Source organism: Echeneis naucrates, chromosome 12, assembly GCF_900963305.1.
Source record: "Echeneis naucrates chromosome 12, fEcheNa1.1, whole genome shotgun sequence".
Taxonomy (NCBI): Eukaryota; Metazoa; Chordata; class Actinopteri; order Carangiformes; family Echeneidae; genus Echeneis; species Echeneis naucrates.
Window position 1 is genome coordinate 686,335 of NC_042522.1, and position 18,555 is coordinate 704,889.

The 18,555-nt window shown below is 40.7% G+C and overlaps 1 protein-coding gene across 3 annotated transcripts in view; it reads right to left on the bottom strand.

Moving 5' to 3' along the window:
- Positions 1–16,621, bottom strand: part of shroom3 (shroom family member 3) — a 31,261-nt gene extending 14,640 nt beyond the window's left edge. The window contains exons 1-17 of one of the 3 annotated variants that reach the window (XM_029516648.1): positions 15,806–16,621; positions 14,265–14,390; positions 13,551–13,661; positions 13,443–13,490; positions 12,818–13,146; positions 12,508–12,727; positions 9,508–9,563; positions 8,881–9,295; positions 7,465–7,749; positions 6,867–7,272; positions 6,621–6,751; positions 6,380–6,529; positions 5,835–6,283; positions 4,606–4,824; positions 4,256–4,448; positions 3,650–3,950; positions 1,871–1,947 (exon numbers count right to left, since the gene is read on the bottom strand). In XM_029516648.1, the coding sequence (XP_029372508.1) occupies positions 1,871–1,947; positions 3,650–3,950; positions 4,256–4,448; positions 4,606–4,824; positions 5,835–6,283; positions 6,380–6,529; positions 6,621–6,751; positions 6,867–7,272; positions 7,465–7,749; positions 8,881–9,295; positions 9,508–9,563; positions 12,508–12,727; positions 12,818–13,146; positions 13,443–13,490; positions 13,551–13,661; positions 14,265–14,390; positions 15,806–15,966 (3,677 nt within the window). In that variant the 5' untranslated portion in view covers positions 15,967–16,621. Of the gene's footprint in view, positions 1–1,870; positions 1,948–3,649; positions 3,951–4,255; positions 4,449–4,605; positions 4,825–5,834; positions 6,284–6,379; positions 6,530–6,620; positions 6,752–6,866; positions 7,273–7,464; positions 7,750–8,880; positions 9,296–9,507; positions 9,564–12,507; positions 12,728–12,817; positions 13,147–13,442; positions 13,662–14,264; positions 14,391–15,805 lie in introns of all 3 variants that reach the window. The other 2 variants (XM_029516647.1, XM_029516646.1) reach the window with 2 other exon arrangements.
- Between the last annotated feature and the right edge of the window lie 1,934 nt (positions 16,622–18,555).

The window sequence follows — 18,555 nt, forward strand, 5'->3', positions numbered from 1 at the left end:
CAAGGAACATATAAAAGGGATGGCAGCTAAGGTGAAGTCCAGGAACAACCGGCTCAGCAAGCTTGCTGGTGCAAAATGGAGCACATCGACCGCCACTCTATACACCTCAACACTGGCCCTTGGATTCTCTGCAGAAGAATACTGTGCTCCTGTATGGTCCAGGTCCCACACAAACCACGTGGACACCCAGCTCTCCACAATCATGCTGCTGTGCTGCTGTATTTTTTCATTGTTTTGTTAAAAACATATTGCATCAGTTAATTTTTTTTTCTACTGCTCTAGTTTTTATATGCAATTGTGATTATTTTACCGCCATTGAAACTTTTTGTCATGAAGGATTAATGGATGTTTAACACACTGGTGGCATCAGTATCATCAACTTGGTTTTATAAAGGCAATCGAATTTCATTGTTTTAGTAGTGTTGATGTTTATGTAAACACTACTAATGGATTCCAAGTTGTATCATATGACACAATAGTCAGCTTAAACAAACATGTTATTTGGAATACAGATTCAGGGTAGTCCACTTGAAATTATTTAGTTGTTTGAAATAATAATTCTGAGTATTCCATACTTGATCAAGATCTCAACCTGAAATAAATTATCAAGTGCACTCAGTCATGTAAACTCAGTTACAAATAGATTACACAAAGTAAGGATTTGTTATCGCAACATCCAGTTTCCATTCAACTTTACTTGTTCATTGTGCAAGTCATAGAAGCTGACATGATTTTTGTAAGTCATGATAACTAATGACATTTTACAGTGCAGTCTTCACATTTCCACGGAGTATAAATGTTAATAAATCTTTGTGTACCCTAGATGGTATTTTATTTATGTTTATGTTTTTGTACCTATTGAAATTCCTCAGTTTCTCCCTCCTGCCTCCTTATGATATCACCTTTTTTTGAACTATCACTCTTCAAAATACCCTATCTCCATCTTTAGATTAATTAATCTTCAAGCTTTTAAACTATTTCACATCAATGGAAGATGAAACAAACATGATTTTACTTTTGTTCAACCCCCCATCCATTATCCCATTATCCCTTTACATCATTCTCTTCCTGGTTTTCTTTTCCTCTGGTGTTTCACTTCCTGTATCCTTTGTCTTCTGCTTCTTCCTTGTATTTTTTCCTCTTTCCGAGATTGATTCAACACCCTCTCACCTTATCTCATCTGTATATCTGCTCTTTCACAGTAGTTCTTCTAACTTCCTTTCCTTTCCCTGTGCTTTTATGTTTCCCTAATTAAAAAAAATAAGCTATTGTCTTTCCCTCTCATTTCCTCCCTAATTCCACTTCTTTTGCTCCTTATAGCTCTCCTTTTTACTGTCTTTACTTCTTGCTTTCATTTCTTTCTCATCTGCCTTTAATTCTACCCTTGACTATCTCTCCCCTTTTTCTTAATACAACTAATGTCCTCTGTTCAGGCCTTTCTTTCATTTTCCTTGTCATTGTTTTCTCTTTTTTGCCTCTTTCCTTCTTCCATCTCTTTCACTCTGTTATGCCAACAGAAGGGAATATGGAGTAATAAGGCCACAGTTGATTTTAAAACACACAGGCACAACAGCAGACATGCACAGCTGGACTGTGGAGCCTATTATGGAAGAGAACTAAACTAAAGTTGGCAAGGCTATAGATCTGAAATCCCACAATATTTTAATTCTGCAGCAACCAAAAACCACAGGCTCACATCTTGTTCAAAGTGATTAATTTGTTAATTTCATATTAAAGTTCATATGAATGAAGTTTATGCAGTGAAAAGAGGAGTGTGAAAAATTTAAGTGACTGATGATAGACTGATAAAGCACATGAAGCAAGCCCTGACTGGCATTTGATCCAGGGAATAAGTGGAGATGTGAGGTACCTATTTTCAACTTGACTGCAGTATCCTGGTTCAGACATGAATGCACCACACACCCTGACATCAATTGGAGTGAAGTTCTGAAACACACAAACAAAGTTTTGTTAAAACCGGAGTTCAATTTCTTTTTATGATTACAGTGTCTAATTCATAAAATTAATAATCAATATAATTATGAATTTCCCATGGGGCCAAGAAATCTCATGTGTCTGCAGTATGTAAGTGTGTCAAATCTCCATCAAAGTTACAATACCAGTAAGACAATCTATTTTAACTACAAAGCAAATAATTTCACACTCTCGTGTTCATATTGAGTACATCATTCAAATATTCATGATGTAGGTTGAAGTTGTATGTCAACCCCACAAATGACCTCAAACACTGCTGACTGGACTCAGGAGTTAACACACATTACAGATGGCACAGGTACAAGGATCAGCCCTAACAGTGGGAAAACATGCCTAATATTTTGTATGTCTCCCCTTTGCCAGCACAACAGGAAGTCAAGGGCTCTCATTTATAAAACAAGAATAAAACGAGATGTAGATCCAGGTGCAAAGATCATATCACACCAGGTTTCACATCTGATTCAGTAAATGTTCATATTATAGCCAATCAGAGCTTAGGATCAAGTATTGAAAACAATCACAATATGATTGTCACACCTATAACAATTCTCATTAATTTTCCCATTAGACATTAGTTTGTTGCCTGAAATTGCTAATACTCAGATATTACACATAGAGGTTTTAACCTCAGCTCAGATTAAAATTTATTTTCTGTCTTTATAACTTTGAGACTCTGTGGACACCCAGACTGTCAGATTGCCGAATTTGCACGAAAATATTTATTATACATTACTGAAAAAAAAAGATAAAATAACAAAACTTTAGACAAGTGAGCAAAGACTCATCAGTTCACAGGTCTCACAGATGAACAGACATAGCTGACACATTGGAAAAGATGTTGTATTTCTGAGTGAAGAAGACTAAGTAGCTGAAAACACACTCAAAATGAGAAATTATATGGGTGAATTCAAATTTCAACCATAGAAAAGGACTGACAACTGCCTGCGGTGAAAACTATTGTTTAAAGTAAGAGTACAGAGTGCCAGTATGTCTGCCTGTTCGTACTTTTCTGCATTCTTTTAAGAGCTCTGTTATCTTTATCATCATCCACATCAGACAGCGCCCAGGCATCATCTCAGGCTCTCTGGCACCTCACAGGAAACTCTTTGGATTTTGGGAATTTCCAAATCTCCCTCATTGGCAAAAGGCTCTCCAATAAATTGTCATGCCTGAAGGATTGTCTTTTTTTTGCAAATAATTGCTATATTTCATTGTGATGAATGGTGAGATTGTAATAAAGACTGTCGGTCTTTATTTTGAAAATGCCTTTTTGATATTCTGTCCTTAAGTGGATATTATGTTGCTATGTATTAAATTCATTCTATTCTAGTATTGTTCTCTCTCTTGCGCTGCTTTTTATTAATTTCTTTAACCCCTTTAACTCTTTCAGTGTTTTAGGGAATGCTTGTTTAATCAAAAATTACCAAGCATTCATCCAAAACAACTAATTTCACATTCAGATTTTGTAATTTCATAATTATAGGATAAATTATTTTCAGAAAATGCAGTAAATTCAGTAAACATGGGATGCAACAAACACAACCAAAATACAGTGGTTTCTGGTGGCTTGTAGGAGTAGACAAGAAGCCATCTACTCTACGTCTACATCCCACTGTTATATGCTATTTTGAGCCTTTGTGAAATTAAGTGATACCTGGCTTGGTGTCTCCATGGTGGAGGAGGAGTAGGAGTGATGGTGTTGAGGAGTTGTATGTTCCTCCTGTTCCAGGAGATCCTCAGTAGATGCAGATTTGCCAGATTTAAGATCTGAAGCTGCCCTCTGCAAGACTCCATTTAGCTGCTTGGACAGTTCCAGGTTAAGTTGAAGCTCTGGGTTCTGCTGCTGAAGCATCAGATCTGGATATTTTCTCAGAGACTGTCTGCTGAAACTTGCTTCAGGGGTATGATCCTGGAGGACCTTGGCTTGCAGCTTATTAGGTGAGCCAGAAGAATCACTAAGAATAGAAAGCAAGAAATTAGTTTGACAGTAACTGTGAAACTGTAATACTGGTTTAGTCATTAAAATTTACACTACATACATGTTAATACTTAGGTTAAGTGAAGTTATATTTAAATATATTGTTGTCACAATTTGGCTAGTGGTGAACATGACCATGTCGACACCAAATTCTATGGCAATTCTACATTGTTGAGACATTTTCATCTGGACTATCGTGAACAACATTAGACTCTGAATTTGTAATGTTGAAAGTCTCACCTTGAGCATGGAAAGAGAGTCTGGGCAGGCAGCTTTGGTTACCTTAGTGGTGGCTTTGCTGGAGGCCTTGGAGTTGTCACCCTACCAGGGTAGAAGAGGCTGGACTGGAGGTTGCACAGATTGGCTCTGGGAGGGAGAGTGGAGCAGAAATGCCTCTCTCCACAAAAGCTTTGTTCTGAGTCAGAGTCCCTAGAGGCAGAGGAGAGGCTGAAGATTTCAGAGTAGAAGGAGGAGCCTGGAGAAATAGAGGGATGCAGGAGAGTATAGGGGAAAGAAGGAAAAGAAGGAGAGAGCAATGATATAATTAATCTATTGACTTCTGTCTCAGCTTCTATCTTAAATATTTATTTTATTAGATATCTAATCTTCCCTTTACTGTCCCCTCCACCTACCTGTTTGGTTACCACTGTCAGGTTGTGAAAAAGTAGTGTGGGGCCTTGGTTCACTTCTCTTTCCTTCATCATCACCTGTCTTCCTCTCCACATACTCAGCAATAGCATCATGCTGAAGCTGTCGTAGGTCAGGCCTTGATACTATGTTTTGAGAAATCTCTGCACCGTCATGACTTACTCCGAGTTCAAACATCCTCCGTCGATCTGCTACACTGGTGTCTTACAAAAAAGGAGATCAAGTATATCATCATTAGTACAATGCAAGTTTTGTTCCATTCTCTTAATTGACATTGCCAAAACTAAACCCCATGACAAAGTTTTTTATTTTACTTTTTCTGCTTTTATTTTGCTTAGAATTAGTGCCTCACAGTTGTGAGCTGTCTGAACTGTGTCTGAACCGTGAGAGCTCCAGTGACACCTTTTTTCACTTGGTGTGTTTTTAACATCAGATATGTTTGTTCAGACAAAGGTAATACATGATGGTGACCTTATGCAAACAGAGTCAAAAATGCACTTGAAATATTAATTTATTTGTTTATTTATTTTGTGAATTTTATCACTTAAGACATTCTGTTGGGCTTGTCTGTTCTTGCATTCTGCTCCTAGTGAGCCACCATAGCTCTCCTTGTTTTGCAGCTCCTCCCCTCTGCCCCCCTCACAGTGTTGTGGGGCTAAGGCTGAGGGTAAGTTCTGTTGGAAGTCTCGTACTATATTTACAGTGTTTTAAATGTAAATTTGATATGTGGTTTATAAAATATGTAATGTGTCATCACACATGTAAGCTATTGCTAGTATGTCCGGCGGTTGTTTGCTGACGTTCATGTGTCTTTAAAATAGTTTTATTGATGGAGTTGTGCATAGCATTGTGCAATATTCGCGCCATTTGACTGCCTTATTTCAGAGCTACACCACTTTTCTTTGGGTGTAATTAATTTCATTCTGTATGACCAGGGAATTAATGCAATGGAGACCAGACCTTGCCACACAGTAAAATGTAAATGCTGTTCTTGTCTCCTGCAGTTGAAATAAATGCATCTGAGGTATCAACTGTGAGAATCTTTCTCTACCAACCCACTGTTACACTTAACTATTATATGATTCAGGGGATTTTGTCCTCTTTATCTGGTAATGTGTAACAATTGTAAGTATTGAGAGATTTTGGTTCACATAAGAGTTAAACGTCAAATGACACAGCTGTATAATCTGATTTTTGTAATTTTCTCAATTACCTCCTCCACGCCTGAATAAGGCAGCGGTCTCAGTGTCTGAAACCCCAACCTTGTTCAAGTTTTCTGGCTCCGAGTATGAACGCTTCTTTTGGTCTGCCATCAGACGCTTACGACCACAGATCCGTACCAGAGTAGGGGGTCCCACTGGCAGGGCACTGGGAAGAGCTGGAGGGTTCAGGCCCTGAACCTCTGGGTTAACCACATGGCGCCACTTCTGGTTGTGAGGGGAAATGGTCAGTGGTTGCGACTGTGCCAAAATGACAATGCCCTGTGGTTTTGGCATCGTCTTGGGCCCTTTTTTTTCTAGGGGGTGGTACTTGGTAGGAACAGAGGTCATAGGACGAGGAGCTGGAGCTGGAGGACTGACTGAGGATTTGAGGTTTCTCTGTCTGAAGGAAGTGGAACGCAGGACCTCAGACTGGATGTTCTTCAAAGATACCCTGTAAGATCTGGTAAGGGGCAAGTTTCAATTGTCAGGATTGAAGAAAGAGCCCTAACCTGCTGAAGGACTTTAAAGTATAAGGAAGCAACTGAACTACTCTGACCTGTTGTGGAATGTGTCCTGCATGGGGCCCGGCATTTCCTGGATGTCGTGTCCCTGGGGAAAGTCTTTGATGCTCTCCTCATTCCTGGTTTCACCCAGCTGGAAGGTGCTACGACTCTTCTGGAGGACTAAACTGGGATCTGGTGAAGTCCTAAACACAACTCAGAAATTAAGATTCATTATGATATGGAGTGAGGATTTCTAACTTATGGAAATGTGATCCATGTATTGGCGTTGACTACCTGTAATTGTGGTCATTTCTACCTCCTCTGTAGCTCAGAGTTCTGTGGGCTTTGGCCCCTTTGGTGTTTTTCTCAAGCCATTTTTTTAGGTCCTCAGCTCCACAGGGAGTGCTGTGGCCTCTCTCAGTCATCTGGTTCCACATCAAAAAACATAGAACAGTTTTTACACACAAATGTGACAGTGGTGGAGTCTGTTTTGTGATAGAACACACAGTGATTAAAAATTTAAAATGTGATTGGAATTACCTGCAGTTGAGTGGCTTTGTTGTGTGTATTGTTTGAGCTTCCTTTGAATTCCTTTGCGGCATGTTCCTGGCACTCAAAACGATTTACTTTCTCCAAAACTGAGAGACTATGTATGTTGGAGTAGCTACTTCTCGAAATGCCACTGTCAGAGATGATGCCTTGCTGGACCTCAGCAAGTGCAATCTCCAGACGGCTCAGTGGGTGTTCTACATCTTTATCCTCTTCTCTGTGGTCCCAATGTTGGTACTGCAGAGTTGCCGAGTCATTATGATGGTGGGAATAAGTCTTGGAGGTAGAGGGAGGTGGAACCTGTGGTTGAGGGTGAGGTGGTAATTGGGTATGTTGTCTCTGACTGGCTGTAGAGAATACCAATGGGTCTGAATAGTTGCTGGTCTGGTCGACTGATCTAAAGGGAAGGAGTAGATGAAAATTATGACAAAGCATAAGTTCTCAAGAGGGGTAAAAGAAGATATCATAAATTGTGATGTCTCCTACTACAGTGAATCCATCCAACAACAGTATGGGCTATTCAACCATGAACAGTTTTGAACTTTCTTAATCCACATTCATAGATCACAAAATACCCATTCCTCCTTACCTGCTCCTTTGTCCTCTGAATTGGACAGAGGTGTAATGGTCCCTCCACTCCTGTGAGGATTGGGGGCTAGGTCCAGGGGATGATTGGAATTGGGAAATATGGAAACTGTGGTTGTGTTCATGGTTATGGAATCCATGGCGTTTATAGGCATTGGACCCTTGGAAACTGTGACTGTGATGGTCCTGGTGGTGGGGCCTGTGAAAACCTGTCTGACTCTCAGATTGCCCTCCTGATAGTTTCTGGTGGGGTTTATAATTTTCATGGTGAGACTCTTCTTGTTGAGGTCTGATAAAAATAAAGAGATAAGATTAAAAAAAAAAAAACTGAGTTAGCATAAGGGGCCAATTTGGACAAATTCTTTTCCTGCAGACCAATATGTTCTGTCCATGCCTGTCAGTACTTTAGAACTCCATCCTACAATACCGCAATACAAAAGATGAAAAAATGGTTTTACTATAATCTAAAATAATCTCATTTAACATAAAAGCCCAACCCAACATACAAATTTAAGGAAGATTGGGCTGATTTGAGATTATTGTCATTTGACACAACATATCTGACACAGCAGGCAGCCGTTTCTTGGAATCAATTAAATTTTGACCTTTGTTTACCTCACCTCCAGAATGTACGCTTTATGTAGGCAGACTGTAGGCAACTCTTTAGTTCTAACTTTCTGTGTTTGATGTATAGAATACCTCAAAGCAGTAACTGTCAGGGATGCATTGCTTTCAGCATGATATGTGTCAATCTCAATCTCAGTACAATCTTATATCAAATAGTCTGTGTTTCTGTTGTTTTGCCTGACATAACAAAGCAGAGCATGGCATTGTTCAGCACAAGACTGTTGTTCTTCATTGAAATACCTGGACTGGTTAGGTTCATGCATCTACAAAGCTTTGCTGTTGTGATGTCTGCTTAGGTTGATGGCTAATCATACTCAAAGTATATTTTCATTAATTCATTCATTCATTTCATTTGGTTTGGTTCCTTTGTCTCTCTGTGGGCTGCCTCAGGGTGGAGGTCATTGCTCCCATGTTTTCCTGCGTGACCTTGCATGGGTTGGACCTGGGGCAGTCTCCTGGGGGAGTGGCCTGGAGCTGCCTGCTTTCCCAGGCTGAGGGCGTGTTGTTCCGGCCCCCCACATCAGCTGCAGTCAGCTACCCACAGCATCCAATGACAAACCGTAGCTTACACATACACAAACATATATACAATCGCAAATATCCAAGGTGTTCACCCCCCCTCACCGAGACTGTAAAATGTTGGCGAAACACTCTCTTATAAAACAAATTTATACCAGAAACTGCAACTCATGTGCATGGCATTCAGCTAACTATTAGTGAAAATATTATTTCGCACTGTGGAAATGCCAGATTATGGATCTGGCTTTTGCCTAGCCAAAAATCAAATCATTACCTGTCTGCCTGAACCGCTTGAGTCCTGAGCTTTGAGGAGGCAGATGTTGAGTAACAGTAGTGAGAGAAAGATGAAGGATAAATTTTATTCTGCTGTCTGTTTTCTGCAGTGCCAGTCTTTCCATCCTTGTGGCCCTCTCTTGCTCCTTCATTGCTCCCTCCAATTTTCTGCAGCCCCTGGTGGTGCTGTTGGACACTATCCTTTGCAAGAGCAGGGTAGACTGCAGAAGCAGCTGCCCCAGGGTTGGAGGTGGGAATCTGTGTGTAGCTGGGTTCAGGCTGGGGAACATCATACACAGGAGGTGACAGCAGCTGGGAAAAGCCTCCACCCTGCCGAGGCTTTGTGGTGGGGCTACTCTCTGGACTCTTCTCTATCACTGTGTGGAGCTGACACTCTGTGCCATAAGAGCCTTTGGCTGGGAACAGAGAAATTCTGGATTAAATGATTAAATGTGACATAATCTATAGTAGCTGTACCTTACTATAGAGTAAGTAGGTTTTCCTGCAACACAAAAAATTTATTAGTAGTATCTTATGGGAATGCATTCACCAAGCTATACTTAAATGTCCCAATATGATTTGTTTCTATTTTTAAAATGAGTAGTATAGCAGCAGAACTAAAATATACCTGCAAATGAGGCCACAGCACCACTTGAATGAATCCAAGAACCTTTTTGCAGAGACCTGAGTAAAGTGCATATTAAATAGTCAAATTTCACTCACATGTACATTCTGCATTCACAAGCACATTATTAGCATAGTATATTAATATATAACATTACTCCATTATACTATTGTCTTTTGTAACATTCTACCACCCTATTCCAAAAGGTTTCATTTATTGTATGTCACTCGAGACATTGTTTCACTAACCCTTGATTTTACAATTAAGGGATCTTCAATCATCTTTTCATTAGAATGTGCTCTCTAATTTCTCACATTTCTTTTCGAAAAAATCCAAAGCAACCTTGCAGACCATACAGATTTCCTTGGTAGTTAAAACTAAAGGAATGTACCTATGATTTTATCATATCTTCTATATTTTTAGCTTTCTTGGCACCGTCCTAGTGGCAGCATGTAGCCGCAGCTCTTGTCGTGTTTTTTTTTTTTTTTTTTTTTTTTTTTTTTTTAACTTTTCGTTAATTTGTTAGTTCGTTCTTTTTGTGTGTTTTTCTGATTAATCACAACCTGTCCGTAAAAGTTGTGATAATGGCTGGACTTAATCTTGTTACTCTCCTCCAAGTTTTTCTCCTATTTTTCCGACTGTTTGTAACTGGGAAGATCGCCGCAGTAGTGGGAGCATTGTTTACACTCGTGAACAACTGATTGCGCTGTGTAAACCAGTGCTGTTGCCTGGAGACAGGCCTGTGGTCCTGCAGGAGCTACGGAGGAGACGCCGGGGCTGAAGGCCCGAAGCGAAACGGAGGGAAAAAAGAAGACACAAACCAGCGGCCCCAGTGATTATAACGGGGGACGTGAGGTCTTTGGAGAATAAGACGGACGAGCTGGCAGCGCTAGTGACGACCCAGAGGGAATACCGTGAGTGTAGCATATTTTGCTTCAGTGAAACATGGCTACACTCGCACATCCCGGACAGCAGCGTCCCAGGTTACAGTTTGGTACGGGGAGACAGAGACTTTTCCAAAAGTCAGAAGAAAAAAGGCGGTGGACTTGCACTTTATGTGAATGAGAGGTGGTGCAATCCCGGACATGTTAACGTGAAGGAACGTCTCTGTAACCCAGACATTGAACTGCTGGTTGTGGGAATGCGCCCGTATTATTTACCGAGGGAGTTCAAGGCCACCATTGTTATCGCTGTTTTCATCCCCCCGTCAGCTGATGCAGCGGTAGCCTGTGAAGTCATCAGCTCCACCGCTGCTAAATTGATTGAACACCAAGATGCATTCATGGTTATTACTGGTGATTTTAATCATGCGTCACTGGACAAAACTTTAAATAACTTTCACCAATACATCGACTGCCTCACCAGAGAAAATAAAACGCCGGATCTCCTCTATGCCAATGCCATTGATGCATATGACGCCACAGCCCTCCGCCCTCTCTGCAAGTCAGCCACAACTTAGTCAGGATGACTCCCAAGTCTGTCCCTCTGGTGAGAAGACAACCCATGTGCACCAGGACAGTGAGGAAGTGGACGCATGAGGTCACTGAAGCACTGCAGGACTGCTTTGAGTTGACAGACTGGGATGTACTCTGTGAGCCACATGGGGAGGACTTTGACGACATGACTGACTGCATCACTGAGTACATCAGATTGTGTGAGGACACCACCATGCCAGCCCGGACCATACGCTGCTTCTCCAACAACAAGCCCTGGATCACCAGCAACCTGAAGGCACTTCTGAACGAGAAGAAACTGGCTTTCAGGTCTGGGGACAGAGAGGAGCAGAGGAGAGTGCAGCATGGACTCAGAGATATGCTGAGGACATGCAAGGACAATTACAGGAGGAAGCTGGAAACCAAACTCCAGCAGTTTGTCCGTCTGGGCAGTGTGCTGTCTGATGTAGCGGTCAGTGATACAGGAGCTCCACAGGGGACTGTGCTTTCTCCCTTCCTCTTCACCTTATACACCACTGACTTTAAGTACAACTCTGAGTCATGTCACCTGCAGAAGTTCTCTGATGACTCAGCTGTTGTCGGGTGTATAAGAGGGGGAGGGGAGGGGGAGTACAGGACACTGATAGACAACTTTGCAGAGTGGTCTCAACAGAATCACCTGAGGCTGAACATCAACAAGACCAGAGAGATGGTGATCAACTTCAGGAGGAAGAAGACGCTTTCACAGCCAGTACGGATCAGAGGGGAGGTGGTGGAGGAGGTGGAGGACTACAGATACCTGGCAGTGGTGATCGACAATAGACTGGACTGGAAATCTAACACCGTGTCTGTGTACAAGAAGTGGATGAGCAGACTCTACTTCCTGAGGAAGCTGAAATCCCTCAATGTGTGCAGCAAGATGTTGGAGATATTCTACCAGTCTGTTGTTGTTAGCACCATCTTCTTTGCTGTTGCATGTTGGGGCAGCAGCATCAGAGCCAGCGACACCAACAGACTTCACAAGATTGTCAAGAAGGCTGGCTCTGCACTTGGTCTAAGACTGGACTCCTTTGAGACTGTGGTGGAGAGGAGGACGCTGAACAAACTGTTATCCATTATGGATAATGAGCAGCACCCTCTCCATTACACGGTGGACCGACAGCGGAGCAGCTTCTCCCATAGGCTGCTACAGCTTCGTTGTCAAAGAGACAGATACACGAAATCTTTCCTGCCACATGCCATCACACTGTATAATAACAGCTAAAATAACTCTGGTCACCACTACAGTCACTGTGCACTTTATTCTCTACAAACAGTAGTTAACTTTGCACTAAACCAACACTGCCATTTGTTGTATATACTTTTTCTCTTTACTGTATATATTTTAATTCTTATTCTATGCTGTTTGATGTCTCTGTGTGTAATGCTGCTGCTACACTGCAATTTCCCAGCCTGGGATAAATAAAGTATATCTATCTATCTATCTATCTATCTATCTATCTATCTATCTATCTATCTATCTATCTATTTTTGGATGAAAATTCAACCTGGTATGAAAGATCCTACTCACCGTAATGAACGGGCATGCTCCAGGCTAGACCAGGAGTTCGGTCTTTCATGGTTCCTGAGGGTTGCATAGCTGTCACTGCGCCTTGGTGGAGCTGGTGCCACTTTCAAGCTCTCATAGGAACTGTGGTTAGCTGCTGGGGTCCATATTGGACCTACACTGTGTCTATTTGAACAGCTACTTTTGCTTCTGCTGCCATGGTAACAGACCCCACCTAATGAACCTAGGATCAATAGTCATGTTATCATATCACAATCACATTACCTACAAGAGACTCTAACCCACCCCCCTCCCCCCGAAACAGCACCTTTACCTTGCACATCTCGACTGCCTGGCCTTGGATTTGCCCCACCTCGACCATGAGAATCGCAGTTGTGTAGCAATGTATTGGAGATGGAATTTCTTTCATGTTTATGAGATACGCCCTGCTCTGTGTCACAAACTGTCCGGTTATAATGGAAGTCATCCTGTTGAATCACATCACTTTCCCCTTCTCTCTGATGGACTGTTTCTAGTGAATATGAGCGTACAGGGCTGAAGGAAGGGGTGGAGGCAAGGCACTCTGGGATACTGGAACTGGTTGAGAAGGAGGAATAGGCAGAGTCCCGTTTGCTGTTGAGGTGGTCTATGCTGTTGGAGGACCTGGAACCAAAGAAAAGGTATAAAACCCTAATCATATCATTCAGACAATTTAAAGAGAGATATTTTTTCTTAGAGTAACCTGTGAAATGTATCACACAATGGTACTTTTAAAATAATCATGCAGGAAAATAATAGCAGAGTGACAAAGGTATCATGTTGAGCTAAAAATCTCCTAATTTTCATCATAAATAATAAGGCTCTTATACCTTATAATCTTTGGATTGTCTCTCCTCTGAGAGGCTCACATGCCTGGAACTTCATTTATCCTACACACATTTTTAAGACAGTATAAGAACCTGGCTGAAGACAGCTGGTGGCAGGAAGAGAAGGCAGGGAGGCACCCACTGAGGGTGTGTTGGCCAAGTGGGTGGTGATGCTGAGCTCCAGAGTGAAGCTGGGAGGACTGGGTAGGGTCCAGGCTCTCCAAGCTGCCTCGAGAGCTGTATTGATCTGGAATATTCCTTAGAAAGCGGCCACTGGAGTCAAAGCCTCCAGGCACATCAGTGGTTGAGGCACTAAGAGACATAGACAGAAAAAGGCTCATGAAATGAATATCACAAAAATACTGAACTGAATGGACATGAAGGAACCTCGGCTGTGCATGAGCCTGTCTTATGTCCACCCGTTTACCCTCCTTGGGCCACCTTTCGTAGGTAATGGCCACTACAGATAAGTCACTCACCTCCTTAATCTTTGCAATTTGCCTTGCTTCCAACGCCCGAATTGTTAATTGGGGGATAGGAAAAGAATACAGAGAAGGTGTAACACATGTCCACTTATAGCTAAACAACTGCAACAATATTGCCATATCCTGTGTATATATATTTACCAGTTATCTTTGTGTCTGGTTTGGATGAAATTTACACTGGATTTGAACATCACAGTTTTCTCACTTGGAAAATTGTCTTCATCTTGCAAAAATGCAAAATTAATCCTGGTATTGAATTTGAATTGGATAGACTTTCTATTTGCCTCTTATTGCTATACTCTGTATTATGTTCATATTTAAATATTTTATATGGTAACAACATGCTGGCTACAAAGATAAAGCTGAGTCAAATTTATGTCCATGTGCAAATCATGAATATTAGTTTTTTTGAGTTCTTCTGAGTGCTGACCTTGTGTTATAGGTGGGGTGCCAAGTGCTACCCATTGTATCCATCTTGTCCTGTTCCAACTCCATTGGACCTTCATCAAGCTTTGTTGAGTGCCACGAATGAGGACGAGATGCTGGCTCACTGCGTCTGTTACGATTTAAATACGGAATTCCTGGTTTAAAAATCTGACTGATGGAAATGTTTGTTGTGAAGTAAATATTACATCTTAACCTCAAATAACATGCTTGTCATTACTCTTCCCAAAAAAATCAACAACAATAATAATAATACTCATTATCATCATGATCATAAATGACACATTTTATTTACATTATCCCAAAAATATTTCTAAAGATTTATGAAATAACAATATCTAACCTACATGCAAAAGTGACAAATCACATGATCATTGTCTAGGAAAAAAAGCTGCAAATATTACAGTAAACTTTCAAATCAAATCAAACCAAATCAGATTTATTTGTATAGCGCCAAATCATAACAAAGTCACATCAAGTCACTTTACATATAGAGCAGGTCTAGACCAAACTCTTTATACAATTATTTAAAGAGACCCAACAGATCCCCCGATGAGCAAGCACTTGGCTCGATAGTAGCGAGGAAAATAAATAAAATCAATAAAAAAATTATTCTTTCTCTGATTGTGCTTGGTAGCCGGAATGCTGCACATACATATAGAGTACATACATTGAGTACATAAAAGAGATCAACTTTATGAAAACAGCATTATGATTTTCAAAGTGTTATCTAACCAGTAACCACCACAACACGTTGTTTGCATGGCAGTTAATCTTTCATCATCCTCATCATACTTGGCATGTTCTGCTGCTCCATATTTATCCTCACAAATAAACAGGAAAGATTTTATCTGCGCAAGTAGGAGAGAGAGACATGAAAGTCCAAATGTTTCTGAATCACAGGATCCTGGGTAATAACAGGACATGACTGGAATATCTCAGCACATTGTAATCATGACTGATATTCACCCACTCCAATACATTGTGGTATGGTGTGCTTAGATTTGGTTAGTTTTAATGTTTAATGTTTAATTTAAGTCTGCATGACATTAATGCATATAAATAAATACAAAAATTTTTTTTCAGTCTTGCCTTGCAATAAGACAGTTTATCCAGGTAATTCCACGGAAAATGTATAAAACTAACAATGCACAATTCAAGTCCATATATGACTGTCCAGTTCATAGAAGATTTAATGCAATTGCCGTCGTGTTACACGGCTCATGCATATTCCATCCTCCTCAGAAAAATTGAATATCAAATTATGCAAGCTACTGCTTTTTACTATAGCCTAACTAACAACTGGTACAAATGATACAATAGGACACCACATTCAGTTTGAACGTTAAGAAATAATAAAATGTGTAAATAATGTTATTGTGGTGCTTTGTTTTTTCAATTGCAGAAGCATATTTCCATGTCTTATGGCAGCAACAATCATATCGCTCTTGGTCTAATGTGAAAAAAACAGACCTCTTTATGTGAACAGCAATTCTCACTGAATGAATTGAACGTGAATTATTTTACCTGGAGGTGAACCTCAGGACTTTGGAGATCAGACCAGTCGCCAGGCTGTTGACACTGGCTTCTGATGGTGACCGACACAGTGCCCCATCTGACTTGCCCAGCTCCATTTTTTTCTGCTTCTTTCTGAGTTTCCTGCGGTAGAACACCTCAAGCAGCTCCATAGCTTGATTCAACGTCCCCTTTTTCTTAATTTCTCCTCTAATGCTTTCTGTCCTGCTCTACTCTCTTAATCTTCTCTTCTTCTCATAAAAAAGGATATTGCTCCATTTCCATGCTGTTTACGCTTTACGCTTTCATATAATCTATCTAAAAAGAAAAATTATCTTTCTGTTTCTACTTAATTTGTCATGTTTTCATGTGGTTTCAAAACCACTAAGCTTAGTACTGCATTACTACTACTTGTGCCTACTCACTGAACCTCACCCCTTGAACCTTCATCCATTTTTCTTCAGTTTTTCTTTACTTCTGCATTACTTTTTAAAATTAAAATCCTTCCTTTCTTCTACAGCAAAGCCAAAATCAGTACACTTGTACCAAGTCAAATGTTACAGTCCCCTATCTCCATTAAAAATGGGGCAATAAACACAGAGAGTACTGCTCTAATTCTGTTCTTTTCTATTACTTTTTTCTTTCAAAACCTTACCAACTCTGTCAACAAGACTAACCTCTCCTGGTTATAACCATCCCCTGCTCTGTCTCTTTGCTTCCGTTCCAGGCTGGTATGTTGCATTGAGTTGCACTGCATCAACCTCCAGCGCCAAGCTCGTTAAGCAAATGGGCCAATTAAGTGTTATTAGGCCACTGTGAGATAAATGCATGAAGTAAACATCCTTAATCCAACTCGATCTGAACAGTAGCTGCTGATGGGTGTGAAGGAGAGATACTGAGTGGCTGAGTGACAGAGAAAGAAAGAGAGGAGAGAGGAGAGAGGAGGGAGGAAAAAGAGAAAGGCAGGAATGAGTAGGAAGGGAGGGAGGCTGCAGAAAGATTAGAGTTGTTAGGGAGAGAATTCTGAGGAATGAAGCAACTTAAACTGCCTGATAGAGTGATTATACACATAGAATAAATTGTACAAAACATAAAGGAAAGGGATAATCAAAAAGGCCTGAGCAAAGGAATGTGACAAGTTTGTCAAAAAAAGAAGGAAAAAGCATTAACAAGCAAAGGAACAAATGGACAGCAATGAAGTGGGAGGGAGGAGGATTAGGGAGTAAACAAGAGGGAGGACAGACCAACAGAGAGAGCTGTTTCTAACAGTGATTTATTTAGAACAGCAACAGAAATTAATTTTAAGCCCTGGGGAGGAAGCCATCTCATGATGCACCATGTGGTACCAGAGTATACAATGAACTCACTATTATTGAGTGATATCGTTTTCTAACAAACCAGATACCAAAGATAGGGCCTAAGGCATTGTCAAAGACTAGCTTTCTACATGTTAAATGTGATTTTCTTTTTTCTTTTTTTTTTTAGTTTTTCTGGAAAATTTTGTTAATCAGTTGAGTATTTAAGTATTAATTTGTCAACAAAACTATAATGTAAAATGATAAGTTGACAATTTGTTGATAATTTATTGATAGAGACATGCTGCATGGAGGGCACTGTTAGTCAATCAGTCCATATTGTAAGAGCAGCAACTGAAGGATGGAGCTGTTCTCTTGCTTACTGCCAGTGAACATTGTGCAGCTGCCAGAAGAGCTTGGTTGAGCGTCCTGTTGCCAAAGTTGGTTTGAAAAGAGACTTTTAAAAGTCCTATTCTCATTATCCTCAGCTGGTGATTAGTTTGCTACTTTGGATGTGGGTTTGTGTGTGAGTGTGTGTGTGTGTGTGTGTGTGTGTGTGTGTGTGTGTGTGTGTAGGGTGTGTCTCTCTGAACAGAGACCTTATCTGTTGCCGTGGGAAACCATTCCTCCCGTCCACAACAATAATAATCTCTTTGATCTACCAAGAAAACTAAATTGGAGCAAGTGGTCGGCTTAAATGTGAAACATACTTTAACTCTGTGTATGTATGTGTGAATTACATCATAAAGGGTACTGAATAACGACAAAACTGATTCTGTGTTCAATGCTACCAGTTATCTTGGCATACCCTCTAAGAAACCCTACCCTTCATCGCCCCAGAAGCATTCATGGAAACTTTTTAAGTCTGTTCCACTAGGCAAACCACAGTGTATCCCTGCCCACTACCTGAAGTCTAAGCAGAGGATTGTACACTAGTTCTATGAGCATGTGTGTGTCCAAGTGTGCATACATACATATATACACCTAGCAGTCATAACGTTATGGCCACCTGCCTAATATTTTATTGTTCCCTTTTTACCACCAATATAGCCCTGACCTGCTGGGGCATGGACTCCAGTAGACCTCTAAATGCCTTTAACCAAGACATTAGCAGCAGATCCTTTAAATCGGGGAAAATATAGAAATTACAATGACATTGGACCTATCTTTGCAGCACATCACAAAGTGGATTGGATTGAGCTCTGGAAATTTGGAGGCCAAGTCAACACTTTGAATTGCCTTAACCAGCGTGCCCTCTTCCCATAGTACATCTTTGTTGCATGTATTCCCAAGGTGAACCACATAATATAAAGGAAAACGCCATTCTTTAGATTATGCTACCTTTTTCCATTGCTCCATGGTCCAGTTCTGATTCTCATGTATGTATTGTATGAACAGGGGTCAGGCTGGTATGTGTTTGTGTGTATATACATGAGTGTATGTAGTGTTTGTTTGATGATGGTTTCA